At 35.7% G+C, this 25,389-nt stretch overlaps 1 protein-coding gene across 6 annotated transcripts in view; it reads left to right on the top strand.

The window, feature by feature from the left end:
- Positions 1-25,389, top strand: part of VPS54 (VPS54 subunit of GARP complex) — a 104,275-nt gene that overhangs the window by 24,344 nt on the left and 54,542 nt on the right. For all 6 annotated transcript variants that reach the window (XR_006815032.1, XM_045978748.1, XM_045978751.1 and 3 more), the window contains 4 exons: positions 14,515-14,593; positions 16,745-16,779; positions 19,463-19,594; positions 23,427-23,812. Coding sequence is in view for 5 of the 6 variants with exons in the window: in XM_045978748.1 (XP_045834704.1) it covers positions 14,515-14,593; positions 16,745-16,779; positions 19,463-19,594; positions 23,427-23,812 (632 nt within the window). In the remaining variant the exon portion in view is untranslated. The remainder of the gene's footprint in view (positions 1-14,514; positions 14,594-16,744; positions 16,780-19,462; positions 19,595-23,426; positions 23,813-25,389) is intronic.

Genomic DNA, 25,389 nt, shown 5'->3' on the forward strand with positions numbered 1-25,389 from the left:
TAACTGTCTGGATGTTGTTAAGTAGATGAGCTTTAATATACTTTCTTTTTGTTAGTTTCTACTCTTACTCCTTTTTGTTAGTTTCTAATCTTTATTCCTCATAACGTACAATTTGGGTTTTCCATTTGTCCATTTATTGATCAAATATGTATTGAATGCCTTCCTTGTGCCAGGCACTGTCTAAACACTAGGGATACAAAGAACAAAAAAGGGATACAGAGAACAAAATACACCAGTTGCCTCCATTACAAAGCTTATATTTCTAGCAAGCAATAAACCCTAAAGCAACCACTAAAATAACAAAGAATTATAGCTAAAAAGCCAATAGAAGAGATTACATGAAATTAAAAAAAATTCTCACTCTAAACAAAGGTAGAAAAAGGGTAAAAAAGAAGGAAAGATTAGATGGGTCTGAAAGAATAAACATCAGAATGATAGACTTATATCTAACCCTATCAGTACATTAAATGTAAATGTTTAAGCATCCCAATTACAAGGCAGAGACTGTGAGATTGGATGAAAAAGCAAGACCCAGCTATAGGCTGCCTATAAGAAATGCACTTTGAATACAGAGACATAAACATTTAAAAGTAAAAGGATAGAAAAAGATATACCAAGCTAACAACAAAAGAAAGCTGTATGACTATATTAATATCAACTAAAGTAGATTTCAGGCAAAAACTGTTACTAGAGATGAAGAAGGTTATTTTGTAATGACAAAAGTATTAAGTTGGGGCACCTGGGTGGCTCAGTGGGTTAAAGCCTCTGCCTTCGGCTCGGGTCATGATCTCAGGGTCCTGGGATCGAGCCCCACATCGGGTTCTCTGCTTGGTGGGGAGCCTGCTTCTTCCTCTCTCTCTCTACCTGCCTCTCTGCCTACTTATGATCTCTGTCTGTCAAATAAATAAATAAAATCTTAAAAAAAAAGTATTAAGTTAATCAAGGAGATATTGTATTTCTAAACATTTATGTCTGCAAAAACAGCATCAAAATGCATGAAGCAAAAACAGAACTTTCTGGGGGAAATAGGTGAATTCACAATTATGGTTGGAGATTTTAATACTTGTCTCTCAATAAATGATAGAACAAGCAAATAGAAAACCAGTGAGTATATGGTAGACTTACAAAGCACTGTCAGTTAACCTGACTTAACTTGAAAGAACACACTGAAAGAACATTCCACCCAACACAGAAGAATACATTTTCTCCTGAAGTGTTCATGGAACATTTATCAAGATAGACCACAATCTGGGCCATAAAATAAATGTTAATACATTTAAAAGGCTTCAAAGTATATACAAAATCATACAAAGTATACACACACACACACACACACATATTTTTTAAAGATTTTATTTATTTAACAGACGGAGATCACAAGTAGATAGAGAGGAGGAAGCAGGCTCCCCACTGAGCAGAGAGCCCGATGCGGGGCTCGATTCCAGGACCCTGGGATCATGACCTGAGCCGAAGGCAGAGACTTTAGCCCACTGAGCCACCCAGGCGCCCCCAAAGTATATTTTTTGACCACAACCGAATGAAAGTAGAAATTATTAACAGAAAAGTGTGTAGGAAATCCACAAATATTTGGAAACCAAAGCTTACACTTCTAAATAAAATGTGGAAGGGAGGAGCAAGATGGTGGAGGAATAGGAGACCTAAATTTTGTCTCGTCCCAGGGAACTCAGCTAGATAGTTATATCAAACCATTCTGAACACCTACAAACTCAACAGGAGATTGAAGAAAAGAATAGCAATTCTATGAACAGAAAATCGACCACTTTCTGGAAGGTAAGAGTGCAGAGAAGTGAATCCAAGGTGATATACGGGTAGACAGACTATGGGGGGAAGGAGCCACCATCAGCCGGCTACTGGCAAGAGAGCACAAAATAAGAACTTTTAGAAGTCTGCTTTGCAGAGGGACATCACTCCAGTGGATAAGTAGGGGTGGAATCCTTGCTGCGACAGTGTGCTCTCAGGACTCCTGGGGTCACAGAAAGATTGGGGGTGCCTGAGTGGGGTCACAGAAAGATTGGGGGTGGCAGATCTCCCAGGTATTGGAATGGGGAAGCTGGTTGCAAAGATGGAGCCCAGGAGTGGGCTCTCAGCTTGGGGTTGCCATAAACTGTGATCCGAGGCAAAGTTAGGCCATTACTCTTGGAGCAAGGACCTCACAAGTGACAGATCTGGGGAGACTCCCCCTGCCCCCCGGGAGGAGCAGCACAGGAGCACGCTGGAGGAATCTGCTGGGTTTGGAGACCACACTGGGCTGTGTGCCAGAGATAGAAATGCTTGGTGACAGGCTGGGTGAGCTCAGAGTGTGGCTGGAGACCGGGGTGACAGGAGTGATTGACTGCTTTTTTCTGAGGGCTCACTGAGGAGGGAGGCCCCCGAGCTCTTGGCTCCTCCAGACCGGAGATTCGGAGGCTGCCATATCATTCTCCTCCTCCAAAGCTGTATGGAAAGCTTTCAGGGAACAAAAAGTACCCAGAGCAAAGCTGAGCAAATTGCTTAACCTGGCCCCTGGCAAGGGTGGTGCTGTTCTGCCTGGAGCAAAGAAATTTGAGAATCTCTGCAATAGGCCCCTCTCCCAGAAGATCAGCAAGAACATCCAGCCAAGACCAAGTTTACTGATAAATGAGAACTGCAAAATTCCAGTGCTAGGGGAATACAGCACATAGGATTCAGGGCTTTTTTTCTCATGATTCTTTAGTCTTTCAAAGTTCAATTTTTAAAATTTTGTTTACTTTTTTCTTTTTCTTTTTAGATTTTTCCTCTTTTTTATTTTAACTAACATCTTTATTGATACCTTTTTAAAAATCTTTTTCGATTTTCACTTTATAGTCATATTCTATCCCTTCATTGTATTTAATGTTATTTTTTGTATACGTATAAGTTCTTCTTTCTTTAAAATTTTGACATACATTTACTTCTAACAGACCAAAATATACCCTAACTCTAGTGTATGGTTTTGTTCTAGTCTTCCGCCTGATCACATTCTCTCCTTTTTTTAAACAGTTTTTTTCTTTTTTCAACCAACTTCTTATCTTATGAATTCCTTTTTAAAAATCTTTTTAGTTTTCATCTTTACAGCCATCCCTTCATCATATTTACCCTTTTATATGTGTATACACACACACACACACACACACACACAGTTTTTCTTTCTTCAAAATTTTGGGAGGCCGTTTCTTCTAACAGACCAAAATGTGCCCTGAATCAAGTGTGAAGCCCTGTTCTATTTCAGACTAATCGTATATTTTTTTCACCTTTCTTCTTCCCCTGTTTTCGGGTCTATTTTTCTGGGGTCGTTGTTACCCTTTTAGTATTTTGTTCTCTCATTCATCTGTTCTAATCTAGACAAAATGACAAGGTGGAAAAACTCACCTCAAAAAAAGAACAAGAGGCAGTACCAACCGCTTGGTACCCAATCAGTATGGACAATAGTCAGATGTTGAAACTAGAGTTCAGAATAATGATTATAAAGATACTAGCTGGGCTTCAAAACAGCATAGAAGATGCTACGGAATCCCTTAATGGAGAAATAAAAGAACTAAAATCTTACCAAGTTGAAATTAAAAAAAGCTATTAATGAGGTGCAATAAAAAATGGAGTTTCTTACTGCTAGGATAAATGAGGCATAAGAGGATTAATGATATAGAAGACCAAATGATGGAGAATAAGGAAGCTGAGGAAAAGAGAGATAAACAACTACTGGATTAGTGGGGAGAATTTGAGAGATAAGCAATACCATAAGATGGAACAATATTAGAATAATTGGGGGGCGCCTGGGTGGCTCAGTGGGTTAAAGCCTCTGCCTTCGGCTCAGGTCATGATCCCAGAGTCCTGGGATCGAGCCCCGCGTCGGGCTCTCTGCTCGGCAGGGAGCCTGCTTCCTCCTCTCTCTCTGCCTTCCTCTCGGGCTACTTGTGATATCTGTCTGTCAAATAAATAAATTAAAAAAAAAAAAAAAAAGAATAATTGGGATCCCAGAAGAAGAAGAAAGAGAGAGATGGGGGCTGAAGGATTTTTGGAGCAAATTGTAGTAGAGGATTTCCCTAATATGGAAAAGGGAAGAAGCATCAAAATCCAGGAGGCACAGAAAAATCCCCTCAAAATCAATAAAAATAGGTCCACACCCCATCATCTAATAGTAAAACTTACAAGTCTCAGTGACAAAGAGAAAATCCTGAAAGCAGCTCGGGACAAGATTGGCAGCAGACCTATTCACAGAGACCTGGCAGGCCAGAAAGGATTGGCATGATATATTCAGGGCACTAAACGAGAAAAATATGCAGCCAAGAATACTATATCCAGCTAAGTTGTCATTGAAAATAGGAGAAATAAAAAGCTTCCAGGACAAACAAAAACTAAAGAATTTGTAAACACCAAACCAGCCCTACAGGAAATACTGAAAAAGGTCCCCTAAGCAAAGAGAGAGCCCAAAAGTAACATAGACCAGAAAGGAACAGAGAAAATATACAGTAACAGTCACCTAACAGACAGTACCATGGCACTAAATTCATATCTTTCAGTAGTTACTCTGAATAGAAATGGGCTAAATGCCCCAATCAAAAGACACAGTGTATCAGAATAGATAAAAAAACAAGCAAACAATAAAAACAGAAAACAAAAACCAAGACCCATCGATATGCTGTCTGCAAGAAATTCATTTTAGACACAAAGACACCTCCAGATTTAAAGTGAGGTGGTGGAAAACAATTTATGATACTAATGGACATCAAAAGAAAGCTGGGGTGGCAGTCCTTATATCAGATAAATTAGATTTTAAGCCAAAGACTGTACTGAGGAAGGACACTATATCAAACTGAAAGGGTCTGTCCAATAAGAAGATCTAACAATTTTAAATATCTATGCCCCTAACATGGGAGCAGCCACTTATATAAACCAATTAATAACAAAATCAAAGAAACACATCAACAATACAATAATAGTAGGGGACTTTAACACCCCTCTCACTGAAATGGACAGATCATCTAAGCAAAAGATCAACAAGGAAATAAAGGCTTTAAATGACACACTGGACCAGATGGACCACACAGATATAGTCAGAACATTCCATCCCAAAACAACATAATACACATTCTTCTCTAGTGCACATGGAACATTTTCCAGAATAGATCACATGCTAGGTCACAAATCAGGTCTCAGCCAGTACCAAAAGATTGGAATCATTCCCTGCATATTTTCAGATTACAGTGCTTTGAAATTGGAACTCAGTCACAAGAGGGAGTTTGGAAAGAACTCAAATACATGGAGGCTAAAGAGCATCCTGCTAAAGAATGAATGGGTCAACCAGGAAATTAAAGAAGAATTCATGGAAACAGATGAAAATGAAAACACAACTGTTCAAAATCTGTGGGACACAGCAAAGGCAGTCCTGAGAGGAAAATAGTGATGTAAGCCTTTCTCAAGAAACAAGAAGGGTCTCAAGTACACAACCTAACCCTACACCTAAAGGAGCTGGAGAAAGAACAGCAAATAAAACCTAAACCCAGGAGGAGAAGAGGAATAATAAAGATCAGAGCAGAAATCAATGAAATAGAAACCAAAAGAACAGTAGAACAGATCAACGAAACTAGGAGTTGGTTCTTTGAAAGAATTAATAAGATTGATAACCCCCTGGCCAGACTTACCAAAAAGAAAAGAGAAGGGACCCAAATTAATAAAATCATGAATGAAAGAGGAGAGATCACAACCAACACCAAAGAAATACAAATAATTATAAGAACATATTATGAACAACTATACACCACTCCAGATCCACACTGATCTGGAAGAAATGGGTGCATTCCTAGAGATGTGTAAACTACCAAAACTGAACCAGGAAAAAACAGAAAACCCGAACAGACCCATAACCAGTAAGGAGATTGAAGCAATAATCAAAAATCTCCCAGCAAACAAGAGCCCAGGGCCAGACAGCTTCCCAGGGGAATTCTACCAAACATTTAAAGAAGAATTAATACCTGTCCTCCTGAAACTGTTCCAAAAAATAGAAATGGAAGAAAAACTTCCAAACTCATTTTATGAAGCCAGCATTTCCTTGTTCCCAAAACCAGGCAAAGACCCCATCAAAAGGGAGAATTACAGACAAATATGCCTGATGAACATGGATGCAAAAATTCTCACCAAATATTAGCTAATAGTATCTAGCAGTACGTTAAAAGGATTATTCACCACGACCAAGTGGGATTTATTCCTGGGCTGCAAGGTTGGTTCAGCGTCTGCAAATCAATCAGTGTGATACAATACATTAATAAAGAACAAGAATCATATGATACTCAATAGATGCAGAAAAAGCGTTTGAGAAAGCACAGTATTCTTTCTTGATCTAAATTCTTCACAGTGTAGGCATAGAGGGTACATACCTCAATATCATCAAAGCCATGTATGAAAAACCCACAGCGCATATTGTTCTCAGTGGGGAAAAACAGAGCTTTTCCCCTAAGGTTAGGAACGTGGCAGGGATGTCCACTATTAACACTGCTATTTAACATAGTACTAGAAGTCTTAGTCTCAGCAATCAGACAAGAAAAAGAAATAAAAGGCATCCAGATCAGCAAAGAAGAAGTCAAACACTCACTCTTTGCAGATGATATGATACTTTATGTGGAAAACCCGAAATACTCCATCCCAGAATTGCTAGAACTCATACAGGAATTCAGTAAAGTGTCAGGATATAAAATCAACGCACAGGAATCAGTTAAACTTATATACATGACCAACAAGACAGAAAAAAGAGAAATTGAGGAGTCCATCCCATTTACAATTGCTCCCAAAAATGTACGATACCTTGGAATAAATCTAACCAAAGAAAGAATCTGTACCCAGAAAACTATAGAATACTTCAAAAGAAATTGAGGAAGACACAAAGAAATGGAAAAACATTCCATGCTCATGGATTGAAGAACAAATATTGTGAAAATATCTATGCCACCTACAGCAATCTACACATTTGATGCAATCCCTGTTGAAATACCATCAACCTTTTTCAGAGAAATGGAACAAATAATCCTAAAATTTATATGGAAGTAGAAAGGCCTCCGAATAGCCAGAGGAGTGTTGAAAAATAAAACTAAAGTTGGCAGCATCACAATTCCAGACTTCAAGCTCTATTACAAAGTTGTAATCATCAAGACAGTATGGTACTGGCACAAAAACAGACACACGTGTCGGTGGAACAGAATAGAGAGCCCAGAAATGGACCCTCAACTCTATGGTCAACTAATCTTTGACAAAGTAGGAATGAATGTCCAATGGAAAAAAGACAGTCTCTTCAACAAATGGTGTTGGGAAAAGTGGACAGCCACATGCAGAAGAATGAAACTGGACCGCTTTTTTACACCACACACAATAATAGACTCAAAATGGATGAAAGACCACAGTGTGAGACAGGAGTCCATCAAAATCCTTGAGGAGGACACAGGCAGCAACCTCTTTGACCTCAGCTGCAGCAACTTCTAGAAACATCGCCAAAGGCAAGGGAAGCAAGGGCAAAAATGAACTATTGGGACTTCATCAAGATCAAAAGCTCTTGCACAGCAAAGGAAATAGTCAACAGAACTAAAAGATAACCGACAGAATGGGAGAAGATATTTGCAAATGACATATCAGATAAAAGGCTAGTATCCAAAATCTATAAAGAACTTACCAAACTCAACACCCAAAGAATAAAGAATCCAATCAAGAAATAGGCAGAAGACATGAACAGGCATTTCTGCAAAAAAAAAAAAAAAAAAAAAAAAAAAAAAAAAAAGACATCCAAATGGCCAACAGACACATGAAAAAGCGCTCAACATCTCTTGGCATCAGGGAAATACAGTTCAAAACCACAGTGAGGTACCACCTCATACTGGTTGGAGTGGTTAACATTAACCAGTCAGAAAATGACAGGTGTTGGCAAGGATGTGGAGAAAGGGGAACCCTCTTAACTCTTGGTAGGAATGCAAGCTGGTACAGCCACTCTGGAAAACAGCATGGAGGTTCCTCAAAAAGTTGAAAATAGGGCTACCCTATGACCCAGCAATCACACTACTGGGTATTTACCCTAAAGGTACAAAGGTAGTGATCCAAAGGGGCACATGCACCTGAATGTTTATAGCAGCAATGTCCACAATAGCCACACTATGGAAAGAGCTTAGTTGTCCATCAACAGATGAATGGATAAAGAAGAAGTGATGTGGGTGTGGGTGTGTGTACATACATGTGCACATGTATGTATGTATATGTGTATGTACACACACATGTATAATGGAATACTGTGTAGCCATCAAGAAAACCGAAATCTTGCCATTTGCATTGATGTGGATGGAACTAGAGGGTATTATGCTAAGCTAAATAAGTCTATTAGAGCAAGACAATTATCATATGATCTCACTGATAGGAGGAATTTGAGAAAAAAGACAGAGGCTCATAGTGGAAGGGAGGGAAAAATGAAACAAGACAAAACCAGAGTTTGGGACAAATCATAAGAGACTCAGTCTCAGGAAACAAACTGAAGGTTGCTGGAGGGGAGAGGGCTGGGAGGGATGAGGTGGCTGGGTGATGGACATTGGGGAGGGTATGTGCTATGGTGAGTGCTGTGAATTGTGTAATACTGATGAATCACAGACCCGTACCCCTGAAAGAAATAATACATTATATATTAGTTAAAAAAAAAATAAAATGCCAGTCAAGGAGCAAAAGGGAGGCACCTGGATGGTTCAGTCAGTTAAGTATCTTACTCTTAATCTCAGCTCAGGTCTTTCAGGGTCATGGAGCCTACTCAAAAAAAAAGTAGATTAGAACCATTTACCCTTGAACAACATGGGTTTGAACCATACAGATCTACTTATATACAGATTTTTTTTCAGTAAATACAGTTACAGTACTGCAAATGTATTTGGCTTCCTTAAATATATTTTGTTTTCTCTTACTTTAAGAATATAGTATATAATATGTACAGTATGTGTTAATTGACTGTTTATGTTACTGTTAAGGCTTCCAATCCACAGTAGAGTATTAGTAGTTAAGTGTTTGGGGAGTCAGAAGTTATTGTTGGATTTTTGATTGTGGCATATTTTTGTCCCTAACCCCCACATTTGAACTCAATAGAAGTGAAAACATGACATACTGGGATTTGTGGCATGCTGCTCAAGCAGTACTTAAGGAATAATTTATAGCAGTAAATACATATATTAGAAAAGAAGAATAGTCTCAAGTCAGTGACCTCAATTTTTCCCTTAAAAAGCTACAAAAAGGGGCACCTGGGTGGCTCAGTGGGTTAAAGCCTCTGCCTTCGGCTCAGGTCATGATCCCAGGGTCCTGGGATTGAGCCCCTCATCGGGCTCTCTGCTCAGCAGGGAGCCTGCTTCCCTTTTTCTCTCTCTGCCTGCCACTCTGCCTACTTGTGATCTCTCTCTGTCAAATAAATAAATAAAATCTTTTAAAAAAAGCTACAAAGATAACAAATATATACCAAAATAAGCAGAAGAAAGAAACATCAAAGTTAAAAATCAGTGAAATAGAAAATAGAGAAATAGTAGAGAAAAATCGGTGAAACCTAAGCCTGAATCTTTGATAAGATTAATAGAATTGACAAATCTCTAGCAATACTGATTCAGGAAGAAAAGGGAAAAGACATAATCACCAATAACAAGAATGAAAGTGATAACATCACTACAGATTTTACAGAAATAAAAGGACTAATAATGAAATACTATCAACAACTTTATGCCAATAAATTCAGCAAGTTAGATGAACTGATGAATTCCTTGAAGATACAAATTACCGAATCTCTTTCAGGAAGAAATAGATAACTTGAATAGCCTTGTAGTTATTAAAGAAATTGATGTTAAGTAGCTTTCAAAGAAGAAAACTTAGGTTCACGTGACCTCGCTATTGATTTCTACCAAATACTTAACGAAAAAAACAATAGCATGTCCATACATATTCTTTCATGTGTTTATAAGGATGTGAAGGACAGGGCCAGTACTAGGATGAGGCCATGAATTGCCTGAGGTGTAAAATGTGAAGAGCACCAAAATCTAAGAGTAGTGTTTGGGGAGTCAGAAGTTATTGTTGGATTTTTCTATTGTACTTAAATATTATATCCAGGCTTCTTGCTTGCCTTACCCTTTTGTCAGCCCTGGTGGAATAACTAGAACTCTCCTATACTGTTAGTGGGAATTTAAAGTGGTACAACCCTTTTGTAAAACAGTTTAGTGGTTTCTTAAAAAGTTAAAAATACTTCTGGTTCAGCATGTAGGGAACTTGAAAAACGTCTACTCCTGTTCTCGAAAGAAAAAATCTGAAGAAACTGAAAATAAACAATTTAGAAGCTTTTTGAAGGTCACAGCACAGGAGCACAAACTCACTAAAAGACAATGATATAATCACAGGTCTATGGAATGCTTCCCCTTCTCCTACATTTTACCATCATATCAATAGGGCACTGGTATAGTAATGGAGTACAACTGAAAGAATTGCATGTCTTCAACTTTATTTAAGAAATTTGTGAAGACAGGGGGGAGACAAAGACAAGGACACGGAGGAAATTTTAGCCTCTAACACCTGCAGCAGCTACATCAAATAGTAAATACAGGCTAATTCCTAGCCAGATAAACATAAAATCTCACAAAAAATACCTGTTTACCTCAGTTCCTTTTATCCAGTACTTCATATCTGGCTTGCAGCAAGAAAAATTACAATAAATACTAAAAACAAGAAGGAAAAAACCCCCACAGTTTAAAGAAAGCAAGTATTAGAATGAGACTCAGATGGCAACAATTCTGGAATCATCAGACTGGGAACTTAAAATAACTATGGTTAATATGCTAAGGACTGCAGTGGAAAAGGTAGTCAACATGCAAGAATAGATGGATAATGTTAAGCAGAGAGATGGAAGCTATAAGAATCAAAGGAAATGCTAGAAATAAACACTGACAGATGAAGAATACTTTTGATGGCTTCATCAATGGACTTGAAATGGCAGAGGAAAGAATCAGTGAGCTTAAGGAAGTCTTGATAGAAACTTACAGAATGTGTGGGTCAAAGTATTGCTTAGAGGGAAATTTAACAGCATTGAATGTGTATATTAGAGAAAAAAATCTAAAATTGATAATCTAAGTTTTGCCACAGGAGACCAGAAGTACAAACTAAATCTAAAATAAGGAGGTGAATCTGTTATTGTGAATCTGTTATTGTGTACTGATGTTGTGTACTGAAACTAATGTAACATTGTATGTCAGCTATACAAAACAAAACAAAACCAAAAAACCAGAAGAAAAGAAATAAAGAAAAAAAAGACCAGAAATCAGTGAAATTGAGATCTCCTTTGAGAAGATCAATAAAATTGGTCACTGTCTAGCAAGGTCAGTTAAGGAAAAAAGAAGGCCTAAATTACTAGTATTAGAAATGAAAGAGGGAGGAGCGCCTAGGTGGCTCAGTGGGTTAAAGCCTCTGCCTTCAGCTCAGGTCATGATCCCAGGGTCCTGGGATCGAGCCCCACATAGGGCTCTCTGCTCCGCGGGGAGCCTGCTTCCTCCTCTCTCTCTGCCTGCCTCTCTGCCTACTTGTGATCTGTCTGTCAAATAAATAAATAAATCTTAAAAAACAAATGAAAGAGGGCACAGCACTAATGATCTCGTGAATATTAAAAAGATAATAAAAGAATATTATGAACAACTGTAAGCACACAAATTCTGTAACCTAGATGAAAAAGATCAGTTCCTTGGAAGACACAATCTTCCAAACTTGCACATGAGAAATAGACACTCTGAATAAAGCTATACTTATTAAAGAAACTGAATCAATAATAACCTTTCAAAATTGAAAACACCAAAATTGAAAACGCCACATGGGTTCACTGGTGAATTATGCCAGCCATTTAGGCAAGAAGTTATACCAGTTCTTTATGATCTCTTCCAGAAAATAGAAGCAAAGGGGATACTTTCTAACTTATTCTTAGGTAGCATTAACCTCCTATTGAAATTAGACAAAGACATTATGAAAAAGGAAAACTATAGACTGCTGTTTCTCAAGAATATGGATGCAAAAATCCTTAACAAAGTATTAGAAAGTCAAACTCAGTAATGTATGAAAAGAATTCTGTACCATAACTAAGTGGTATTTATTCCAGATATGCAGAGCTGATCCAATATTTAAAAAGCAATTTGTATAATCCATACATTGACAGGCTAAGGAAGAAAAATCATATGTTCGTATCAGTAGGTAAAAAATTTTTGACAATAGTCAGTACTCATTCTTGTTAAAAACTCTAAGCAAACTAGAAATATAGGGACAGTTCAACTTGATAAAGAACATCTACAGAAACCCTACAACTGTGAGAAAATAGATGCTTTCCCACTAAGATCAGGAACAAGGTAAAGATGTCCCTTCTCACCACTCCTTTTGTACATCACACTGGAAGCCCTAACTTTGCAAGACAAGAAAAGGAAATAAAATATACACTAGGAAGGAAGAACTAAAACTGTCTTTATTCACAGATAATCACGATTGTTTATGTAGAAAATCCCAAAGAATCAGAAAAATTCCTGGAACTAAAAAGCAATTATAACAAGATTGCAGGATACAAGATTAATATTATAAAAGGGAATTGCTTTCTTCTGTGCTAGTGATATATGGTTAGAATTTGAAATTAACTCAGCACCATTTACATTAGCACCAAAGAATATGAAATATTTAGGTATAACTCTAACAAAATATGTGCAGGATCTTTGTGAGGATAACTACAAAACTGATGAATTGCTGAAGACCTAAATAGAGAGTCCATGTACGTAGATAGAAGACTCAGTATTGTCAACCTGTCTGTTTTTCCCAGCTTGGTCTATAGATTCAATGCAATCCCAGTTAAAATTCCAAAGAATTTGTTTTGTAGATATCAACAGACTGATTCCAAAGTTTATATAGAAAGGGAAAATAGAATAGCCAACAAACTATTGATCAAAGTTGCAGGACTGACACTAATTAACTTTAAGACTTACTGTGAAGTTATAGTAATATAGACAGTGTGGTATTGGTAAAAGAATAAACAGCATATGGATCAAAGCAACAAAGTAGTTCAGAGATAGACCCACACAAATACAGTCAACTGGTTTTTGACAAAGGTGCAGAAGTAATTTAGTAGTCTTTTGAGTAAATGGTACTGGAACAACGAGATATCTACCTGCCAAAAAAAGAAAAAAAAAAATCTAGACACAGACTGCCCACACCTTTCATAGAAATTACCACAAGATGGATTATAGATCTAAGTGTAAAATGCAGAACGGTAAAATTGAAAGATCACATAAGAGAAAATGCATGACTTTGAGTTTGGTGATGATTTTTTAGATTATAGCATCAAAAGCACAATTCATGAAACAAAAAATTGACAAGTTGGACTTTGTTAAAATTGAAAACTTCCACTCTGTGAAAGACAATACTAAAAGAATTATACAGACTAGACACTGGGAGAAGATATTTGCAAAACACATGTATGATAAAGGATTGGTATCCAAAATATACAAATAACGCTTAAAACTCAGTAAGAACAACACAACTAAAAAAATGGGAAAAGGACTTGAATGAACATTTTTCCGAAGATGTACGAATGACCAGTAAGTGTATGGGAAGATAGTCAACATCACTAGTAGTTTTAAGTGTTAAGTTTTATGTTATGTGTATTTTGGCATAATAAAAAAAATGCACAAAAGATCTGAACAGGCATCTCATGAAAGAAGACATACAGATGGCAGATAAGCATATGAAAAGATGCTTAACATTTTATGTCATTAGGGAATTGCAAATTGAAACAGCAATGGAATGCCACTATGTATCTCAGATTTGCAAAAATTCAAAACACAGCACCAAATGCTGGCAAGAATATAGACTGATAGGAACTCTTATTCATTGTGGGTATGACTGTGAAATGGTACAGCCATGTTGGAAGACAGTCCTTTGGTTTCTGCCACAATTGCTGTCAAAACTCTGAACACTACTAGCTCAGTGTTTTTTTTTTTTTTTCCCTTTCCATACTCCATTTTCCCATGTGTCTTATTTATGGTATCTCTGAAAAGAGAATTACTGTTAGTGATCCATCTAATCTGAAATCAGAGTAGGGTTGGTTTCTCTCTCTTTCTTTCTTGACTTTGTCAGCTAATAACTTGTCTTTCTGTCTTAGGTGTATAAGTTTTCACATTTTCTTACTTCTTTTAAAAAATTATTTTCAATTGATTTCTGTTATGTAAATAAGGATTTTTTTATTCACATTCCAACTTCATTCCAACTTACGGAGATTTTACTGTAATTATATAAAATGGGATGAGTATAAGCACATAGGTGTTCATAGAGCTTGTATTGGTTTATTAAGCATACTTATTTATGTTTAAGTTGAAGAGGCTAGTGATTTCATGTTAAAAATTGTAGAAGTAATTTGGTATATTCTTTTGTGAAATATTTTGATGCTTTGAATATTCATATTGCTACATATCATTGAATTTGTTATTTGTCTTACAGAGAGAGAAGATTCATGAGAGATGCAAGAATATTTGTCCTCCTAAAGATACCTTTGACAGGACTCTCTTACATACTCATGGTATGGAATATGTGCTGTTCATAGACAATATGAAGATAAATATGTGATAATTGTAGCGTAGCATAAATATCAACAAACAAAATCTTAATTTGGGGACCTTGATGGCTGTTCTACCTATAATCCTTATTTTTAGTGGAATTTTTATAGCCTATTATCATAATTTTTCCAAAAGCTTCTAAGAGAAAAACAATGGGTTTCATTTTAGTGTTATCCTTCATTTCAACAAATATTTATTTAAACATCTGGGTGTTTGGTATTTTGCTTGTTCCTTAAAAATAGTTGAATAACAAAGAGCACTTGTCTTCAAGAAGCTGATAGTCTTCTCAGTAGGGTTAAATAAGTAAGCCAACAATTGCAGCACTGTATATCAAGCAGTAAGTTCAGCATGGTAGGTTGGTATAGAGCTCCTAATTTGCTAAGCCTTAGAAAACTTACAGAATTAATGATTGCCTGTGTTTTAAACTAGCTGCTGAAGAGGTTTATGTGGGGAAAGGCCTTCCACGAAGAAGGAACAGTGGATGCAAAGCAACAGAGTCAAGAGAGAACAGAGCATGTTCAAAGAACTATAAGAGTTCAGTATATTGGCTCTACTGGGAGTTAAGAAGTGAGGCTGAAGAAGTAGGCAGGGGAGTCAGATCATGAAGAGCCTTCTATGCCATACTAAGGAATTTTTCTTTTCTAAAAGCAGTCCAGAGCCTCAGAATATTTTTAACCAGACATCAGATTTATGATTATACATTTCATTTTGAAAAGAGTTGTGGAAAATAAATTTAAGGGTGTTGATAAATGGGAGGCAAAGAGACAGTTGGAGGCTATTGCAGTAATACAAGTGAGAAATCATGTGGCCCCAATAATAGTTATAATGAAGATGGAGAGGAATTTAAACATTTGAGAGAGTTATTGAAGCACAAGTTTTGGTGGTCAGGCAGTTGTTGGTAATGGTAATGATCAGTTTGCACACTGAGAAGTTTCTGTGGATTTCACAATTTAGGATTTCATACAGAGGGCATTCAGACTTAGAAGTGGTGGTTATAGAAAACAGTACTATATATTAAGGAGTGAGTACCAGACAAAGAAATGGAGACTGTCGGTGTGGATATGACTTGAGGATTTGAGGTAAAGCGTATTGACTAGAGAGAACAGAGTATAAGGATATTTTTGTATGGTCAACACTAGGTGAGGCAGGAGATGCATATGCAAACCTGAGAGTGAATGCTTCCTTAAATATTGTACTGGAGGGCTTCCCTTGTGTCAGCCTGGTCCAGGCTGGGTTTTAACTTTATCTTTGTTGTTTTGTTTTAATGAGAGAGAATGGAGCATATATATATGCAGAGAGAAAGAACTATTAGAAGGGAAGAGGTTGAAGTGTGGAAAGAGGCAGGATATTTGACGAAGCATGCTCAGAGAGGAGACCAGAGGGTATAGAGTCTGACCCAGGAAGGTTAGTTTTGGAAAGGAGGGGACATCCTCTGAGATTTAGTTGGTGAGATGAAGGTAAAGTAGGTTCATTTGCAGGTTTATAGATATAAACTAAGATGTCTAACAAGAATATTAATAGGGTATTAATATCTTAATATGTTATTAAAATCTTTCATAAGAAATTCTGGGTGGGATGGTGAGTATTTTGAACAATAAAAGCAATATTCCTATATTAGAATGCAATTTTTTTTTTAAAGTTTTTATTTCTTTATTTGACACAGAGAGAGCATAAGTGGGGGGAGCAGCAGGCAGAGGGAGAAGTGCAGGGCTGGATCCCAGGACTGTGGGATCATGACCTGAGCTGAAGGCAGACGCTTAACCGACTGAGCCACCCAGGCGTCCCAGAATTTAATTTATTTTTAAAAACTATATGCCAAACATAATTTCACCAAACTTAATAAGATAGCATCAAGCTCTCTATGTACATTTAAAAAAGACTTGAAATATATTTAGCTTTCTTGCTCTCATACAATTGATTAAAATTATTTGAAACATAGAATTTTTTCAGTGTGTTATTTACTGCTAGGCTTATAGGAAGTGCTTGATGTCTGTTGAGGGAATTTAAGTGTTTACTTAATTGTGATATAGTACAGAATCTGGTCAAAATATATTTTATAGAATAAAATGAAAACAAGTTAAAAATCATATTTTCTCTTTTCCTTTTTTTCATAGATAAATCCAGGACAGATCTGGAGCAAGTACCTAAGGTAACAAAGCTTATAAATGAGAAAAATTTTCAATATTTTTAATTTTTTATTATCTCTAATATTGTTAATTTTACCATATCAGAAGCTTTCATTTGGGTTTTTTACACCTTAACCAGTTTGCCTGTTCTGGGACTTTGTGCATCACTTTTCTTCTTTCTTTGGCCATCATCAAGTTCTTCTTTATTACTGAAATCTACAAATATGTTTAAGTCTCTCCATTCTGAAAAAAAACTTTATTGATGTTACTACCCCCTCAGATTATTAAGAGATGTGTCCTTTGTGTGAAAATTTTAAAGAGATGTGTTGTAGATGTTTTCTTCCCCTGCTCTGCTCTGGGGAAAGAGTCCATTGCATTAATTAGATTCTCAAAGATCGATGATAATTGCTCTCTAAAGTGAGATGACACAGAGAAGACAACAGACAGAAGCAAAAAGGCAGTCATTTTTAAAGTTGTTTGATTCCTATAAAATAAAATTCAAACTCTATCATTTAAGGCCCTTGATTATTCATTTCCATCATAGTCACACTCAACTTTTGCTTACTAATCTTTACACATTCTTTAGTTCAGTTTTTGCTGACTCTGTTCTTTACTTGCATTGTTACTTTAGTCTGGAAGACTTTTCCCTCAACTCCCCATATCTAATCCTTTCTTTCTTTCTTTCTTTTTTTTTTTTTTTTTAAAGATTTTATTTATTTGACAGAGATCTCAAGTAAGCAGAGAGGCAGGCAGAGAGAGGGGGAAGCAGGCTCCCCGCTGAGCAGAGAGCCCGATGTGGGGCTCGATCCCAGGACCCTGAGATCATGACCTGAGCCGAAGGCAGAGGCTTTAACCCACTGAGCCCCCCAGGCGCCCCAATCCTTTCTTTATATTCTCTTACTTAAATGGCAACTTTACATGAATACATCTCTTCCCAGCTGAAGATAATTGGCCCCTTTGCTGCATTTCCTAGTATTTTATATAGACCTGTGCCTTCCTTTTAAAGGAGTTTGTCACTCTTCTTATAAGATATTTATGTGTATATTTTACCACATCCATTGGACTAAAGATCCTTGGGATTAGGACCTATATAATAATTTATCATTGTTTCTACCTTAGTGCCTAGCATACAAATTACATCGTTAGTAAATATTTATTGAATTAATCAGTACTTTTAATTATACTAAAGCAGGGACTAAGAAATACACTCATGTCGCTACTTAGATTTTCCCTATCACTTTATACTAATTTTTGGATATAGGTAAAATGGTATAATTATAGGTAAAGTAGAGCATAGAAATTAAGTTAAACCATGTTTCAGGCATTATGCTAGGTACTGGAGATACAAAGATTAATTAGCTATAAATCCAGTCTTATAGGGATGTATGATCTCTAGGAGGTGATACATATATTTAATAAATAATTTTTGTGAAGTACGAGATACATAAATATATGTGGTATACATACTTATGTTCAGAGATAGGGTGACTAATGTGTTCAGAGATGGGGTAAGTGTTCATACAGAGATAACGTTTGCCCTTTTGATTTGGTTGTGTTCTCCAGGAAAATAGACAGGAAGGCATTCTAGGCAGAAAGCATGTACAAAGATAGTTAAGCACAAGAGGGTATGGAAGTTGAGTATTGTTAGAATGTAACTTGTAAATAGTGGGAGTGGCAAAATACAAATTGATGATGGAGTTCAAAGAAAATGAAGGGCCTTTGGGATACCTGGGTGGCTCAGTTGGTTGAGTGTCTGCCTTCTGCTCAGGTCATGGTCCCGGGGTTCTAGAATCGAGCCCTGCATCTGACTGTCTACTCAGCTGGAGAGCCTGCTTCTCCTCTTCTTTTGCCTGCCTCTCTGCCTGCTTGTGCTCTTATCTTTCTGTCAGATAAATAAATAAAATCTTAAAAAAAAAAAAATGAAGTGCCTTTGATGCCCTTCTAAAGAGTTTGGTCCTTAGATCATGGGACTCCATTGAGAGATTTAAACAGAGAAGTTAATTCAGTGATACTTGCATTTTAAAAGTATATCTGACAGCATTATAGGGGATAGATTGAGGAAGGATTTGAGTAAATAGCCATTTACTATAATCCAGTGATGATGAAGAGTTGCACTAATAAAATGCTATAGACATAGAAGAGAGAGAGCATTCAAGTGTTATGTAGAAAATATAATGCGTAGGACTTAGTGCCCAGATGGATATGGTATGTAAAGGAAAAAGAATGATCTTTTCATAAAATTGAATTTGTTCTGGTTTTAAAATTCAGTATATGTCTAATCTACAAAAATAATTTTGAAAGCATTTTAAGCAGGAGAAAGTAGAAATATAAATATAGAGAACTTGATACTTGGCATTTTTTAAAAACCACTTCAGTGGGAAATAATACAGAAATTTTGGTATAAGTAGGATATCTCCCTTTGGTGTGTGCCTGGTGGGACTGCATTAGTGAATTTGATTACATAATAATGGAATGATCGCCTCCATTGGTAAAGACAAAATACATTTTTCTATTTTTCATGAGTATTTTTAGCTTGATGAAACACTATACATTTTTTATATAGATTTTTTTATAAATCAATGTATTACTTTTGCTGTTTATACTTCAGATCCAAGTTAATAATTCTTTAATGGTCCTTATAATGTTTGAAGGGATAATGGATATTAAAAAATGTTTATCTAATGAGGAAAATACATTTTTTAATAGATTTTTATGAAACCAGATTTTGCCTTGGACGATTCCTTAACTTTTAATTCAGTTTTACCATGGTCTCATTTTAATACTGCTGGTGGAAAAGGAAATCGCGATGCAGCTTCCTCAAAGTTGCTACAAGAAAAGGTAATTTCATTTTTACTTTTTTCCCTGTAGAAAACTTATTCAGGTTAAGTGGTACCTTTTGTGTGGTTTCTGAATTAGTTATTTATTAAGGGCTATTTCTTTTAATTTTTAAATTTCTTTTAATTTTTTCATATTTTTTGTTACTGCCTTCAAATCTAACTGATAAAATAAGAGCATTTGATTCAGTGGAAAACAAGTTGTACTGGTGAAAAAGAAGCTAATTATTGGAGTGCTTTTTAATCTAAAATAGCAGTCGATGGAATTTCAATTTTCCCAAACAATATATATAATTTGAAGTATGGAAAATCAACTTTTGCTGTGGTACCATTTTTCCTTATTTCCACATTGTAGGGATGATTATTTTGGAGCAAAATATGATAGTTAAAATATACAGTATTGTATTAAAAATTGCATTAAAGGGTGCAATTTTTGAGCACCCAACTGGGTGGCTCAGGGTTAAAGCCTCTGCCTTCATCTCAGGTTGTGATCCCAGAGTCCTGGGATCCAGCTGGGCATCGGCATTGGGCTCTCTGCTCAGCAGGGAGCCTGCTTCCCCCTCTCTCTCTGCTTGCCTCTCTGCCTACTTGTGATCTCTATCTGTCAAATAAATAAATAATCTTTAAAAAATTGCATTGAAAATAATAATCCTGTATTTTTAGCTTTGCAAAGCTTAACCTTTTCAGCAGTTTTTAAAAACTTTTACAATATTTTGTAATATGTTGAGAAGTCAACGTGTTACAGAGTTTTAAACATATCTTAACTCACATATCAAGAATCTTTTAAAACTAGAATAGGAAGTAAAGATGTTTTATTCCTGTTCTTTCTCAGCAGTTTAGAGCTTTTCTAAAACTGGTTTTAAACTGAGAAGAAAGCATTTTGTTTCAGGCTAGTGACATCTCTTGGCAGTCTGAAAACTTGTCTCAGGAAGACTGTTCAATGAAAACTTGTCTCAGGAAGACTGTTCAATAAATGAGTAACTGAAGAAAAAACTAGTTTGGGGAGAAGAGGAGAAGAAATGTAGGGAAAGAATCTTTGAATATTCCTTTTCCATAGTTGAAAATAAAAATGAAGTAATTTTTCCTTCGGCAACATTTTTACCTATAAAGGTTTTCCTTGAGTAAGAACAAATTCATAAATCTGATTAAAATTATGGGTTTAGGGGCACAGACCTACTCGCAGATTGCTTTTTCACATTCCAATATATACCCTGTTAAAATAATACTTTAAAAGAGAAAAATAACAAAAGCCAATAAAAATCTCATCCTAGGGGCGCCTGGGTGGCTCAGTGCATTGGGCCTCTGCTTTCGGCTCAGGTCCTGATCTCAGGGTCCTGAGATTGAGCGCTGCATCGGGCTCTGTTCGGCGGGGATCCTGCTCCCCTAACTCCCCCCACCCCCCCACCCCACCGCCTTGCCTCTCTGCCTACTTGTGATCTCTCTCTCTGTCAAATAAGTAAGTGAAATCTTTTAAAAAAAAGATCCTAAATACTAATCTTTCCTAAATACTTTTAGGAAGACTAAAAATTGTTCTAGGAAATGAATTATGAAAATATTATGCTTTTTTTAAAAAAAGATTTTATTTATTTATTTGACAGAGAGAGAGTTCATAAGCAGGCAGAGAGGCAGGCAGAAAGAGAGAGGGAAGCAGGCTCCTTGCTGAGCAGAGAGCCCGATGCAGGGCTTGATCCCAGGACCTGAGATCATGACCTGAGCCAAAGGCAGAGGCTTTACCCCACTAAGCCACCCAGGCGCCCTGAAAATATTATGCTTTTGAAAAGAATGGATCAAAGGAATATTGATAACTTGCAGAAATTTTTGAAGTTCAAATGAAAGTCTTTTCATGTTAAATGTTTAATTAAAGGATTGCAATTTGGTTTTTTGTTAAGTTGCAGAATCAGGTTTGTTATGTTTACATCTGGGTCCTTATTCTACTCTCTTAGAAAAGGAATGGAAGAAATAATTCCAAGAGAACATTTTTCAAACTCACTCTGTGATTGATAAACAGCTGTTTTTATCTTGTGAGTTTTAAAGAGAGGGGATGCTACAAAGAGGATTAGTTGATTTGTATCCTTCTCTAGTGCTACCGAAAGTCCTGGTCTATGATGAAATAAGGAGCTTGCACTAGAATGTAAATCGTTGCACTACTTCCTTAATTAAGAAAGTCTTTCTATGAAAAAACAATACAGTGGGCTTAGTGAAGTAGTTGATTTACTTTCCAGCAAATACCTTATTTTATCATGGACCTGTTAAATAGTTAACAGACTGGCAGCAGCATATAAACTATATTTTCAATAGCAGTGTCCTGAAGGAGTTACATTCTCAAATTTCCTATTCTGAAAATTGAGTCCACTTTAGCTTACAAGGTACCCAAGTACCTTTCTCCCCATATTGCTTTTTGGGTAAGTAAGTGAACAAACCATGTTGAAGATGAAAAAAACAATACCAAAAGGGTATAATCTCAAGAGATTTAAACCATGGAAAAAATCTTGTTTGTAACCTTTTGTATATTATAATAGATTACTGAAGGAGCCTTGTTGAAGATATGTGTTATCCTGCATGGTTTGAAGAAAATAGTCTTAGTGACCAAATAATCTCTTCTAATCTTATGAGTCCTAAATGTTGAAAGTGCATTAACCCTTTAACACTGAATTCTCCTGAGATGTTGAGAGATAATGCCCAAAGTTTGAGCTATAGGTTGAAGAATCTAAAAGTTTAAAAAGTGGGAGAGAAATGGAAAGATAATGTAGCCAAAAAAGGCATATGCAATTAGAAAGGAAGAAAAGGCAACTCAAGCTTTAGGAGTCCATATTTGAAATTAGAAAGTATTTTTAATATATGTTGCTCTAGGAATTAATCTTGCTTGTGTTACAAATAAAATATATATGAATAAATAAAATATATATGAACTCTTTTAAGGCATTTGTCAAGCTTTTAAGGGGAAAATATATCAGAAATAAATTTCCAATATATTGGAATTTTAAAAATTGTATGTGTGTGTGTGTTTATTTACAAATATATACTGAGTTTTACAAATTGGTTAAAGAATAATTTTTGAAATGCAAAATAAGCAGCCTTGAACAAAATCCCAGTGAATTCTAGTATTTTCCATAATTTGTGACTGGATCATGAATCTGTCAGATTCTTTTGAGGCAGAGTGGTATGGTAGAAAGAGCTTCAGTTTTTCAGTCAGACAGGCTTAGGGTCAAATTTTAGTTTTCCCACTTACTAGCCATATGATCTTATTCAAATTATTTAATGTCTCTGAGCCTCAGTTTCCTCATCTGTAAAATAAGAATACTAATACCTGTATTCTAAGATTGTTAAAACTAGAAAATTATATATATAAAATACGACTGCCTGGTACATAGAAAGAAGGAGTCAATAAATGGTAACTATAATAAACTTCTAGTCAGATGAGTGATGTGTGATGGTGTGGGGGTTAAGGAGATCATTCTGTCTCAGATCTGAGAACTTCTGAAACTACATTATAATCTCAGATGACTGTAGGGTACTCTTACTTTCTAGAAAGTAGTTGGTGTTTGGAGGGCAGTAGTAGGAGCAGAGAAAGAAGGTAAATTGGCTACTTCTACTCTTTTGTCTTACATTTATTAATCTTTGGGTTGTTACCTTTCATCTTTGATCTCCCTTCCATTTTATTATGCCCAATATCAAGAATCCCATAATAAAATAGTTCATACAATAGGATTTAAAATTGTTTATACAATAGGATTTTAAAATAAAATTTAAAATTATATCATTTTCAGAAAGTATTTGGATAGTCAAAGAAGGTAATCTTATAATACTCTGTGATTTTTTTTTTCTTCTTTCTTAAGCTGAGCCATTATCTGGATATTGTGGAAGTAAACATTGCTCACCAGATCTCTCTACGTTCCGAAGCATTTTTTCATGCAATGACCTCTCAACACGAATTGCAGGACTACCTCAAGAAAACTTCCCAGGCTGTAAAGATGCTTCGAGATAAGATTGCACAGATTGATAAAGTAATGTGTGAAGGATCACTACACATTTTAAGACTGGCACTTACCAGAAACAGTTGTGTTAAAGTGTACAATAAACTCAAGTTAATGGCCACTGTACACCAGACTCAGCCTACAGTGCAGGTGTTGTTATCCACTTCTGAGTTTGTTGGAGCTTTGGACTTAATAGCAACAACACAGGAGGTTCTACAGCAGGAGCTTCAGGGCATTCACAGCTTCCGGTATGTCCTTTAAGTAAGGGTTTAGAGATAATGTTAGCAGTTCTGAAAGGATAAATTTTCGTGTGTAATGTTAGCTGAGGAAGTGTAAATGCATGTAAGTTACATGAATATTTCTTCTTCCAGATTGATCTGTTTAGTAATGTTATCATTGTGATATTTTAGTCTTAGTGAAACGAAAACTGTAAGCACCAGTATTTACAGAAACATTTGAATGGAGAAACAAAATTATATTTTTGATAGATGGTACTAATGAAAGGCCAGTCATAACTTTGAAAATAACATTTTGAAAATGTTGAAATAGTTTTGTGTCAAGTTAGAAGATCAAGGTGCAGGAAGGAATATCTAAAATTAAGTTCGTTTTAAAAGTTCTTGAATAGGTTTTAAATTTGATAATTATTAAATAGTTATTTAATAATAATAAATAATAAATATTAATAATGTGTTACATATTTATATATAATATAATTATTTCCTATATAATTTCCTATATAATTATTAAATAGTTATTTAATAATGATAAATAATAAATAACTTATTTATTAATAATGTGTTACGTATTTATATATAATATAATTATTTCCTAATTATTAAAATTAATTTCTAACTAGCAGTGTTTATCACATTGCAAAAAATTCCATATTGTGATGGAAAAGACCCAGTTTTTCCTGCATTCTTACATTTTGAAAATATTTTTAACCTTATGATTTTAGTTATTTCATGTGAGATGATGTCAAAATGTTTAATTTGTAGATAAACCATATACAGGCAATCAAAATTTCATTCCATTAAGCAGGCTTGCAGTGTCCTTGTAGAAGTCCCTCTGCTGGAAAACCCATCCAAACCTGACATTACTAAGTGACTGTAAAGAAGTTGTATGGAAGATGTATTCTGTAATTTAATAGATACTTAATATAGTCTGGAAAAGTTAGCTTCAGAATCAGTTTAACTGAGTTATAAATTCTTATTGACTAAGGATAGGTAATTGGAATATTTAGAATGCATTTTTTAAAAGGTGGCTCAAATTTAATGACATAAATGATTGATTGATTGATTGATTCATTGAAGACATGGTTACTGATTACCTTTACATGTCAGACACCAGGCAGATTACTGGGAATATTGCCATGAACAAAGCAGAGAGCATTTTCACGATTTATTTGGCAGAATGAAGGAGACAGAAATGACTGAGTTGTCATCCTACAGTGCAATACTGTATGATGACGACTGTATAGATTGTTAGGGAGCTGAACTTCAGGGGAGGAGCCTAATCTAGACTTGGATGTCTACAGAAAACGTTTGAGTCACAAGCCTCTTTGAAAATCTATTGAAAGGTGTTGATTAGATCTTCTTTCCATAAAAACATACCTGTACCTAAAATTTTACAATAATTTTTGGGTGGATCATAGTTTTTAAAGCCTACTTTGGTTTCCTAGCATGGACAAAATGATTTTTAGTTTCCCTTTTACCTCTGAAATTGTAAATATTTCTGATTTTTGAATGTCTGAATGGAATGTATTTTTATTTTTTATTTTTATTTTTTTAAAAATATTTTCTTTGAGAGAGAACATGAGTGGTGG

Source organism: Meles meles, chromosome 15 (assembly GCF_922984935.1).
Source record: "Meles meles chromosome 15, mMelMel3.1 paternal haplotype, whole genome shotgun sequence".
Classification (NCBI taxonomy): domain Eukaryota; kingdom Metazoa; phylum Chordata; class Mammalia; order Carnivora; family Mustelidae; genus Meles; species Meles meles.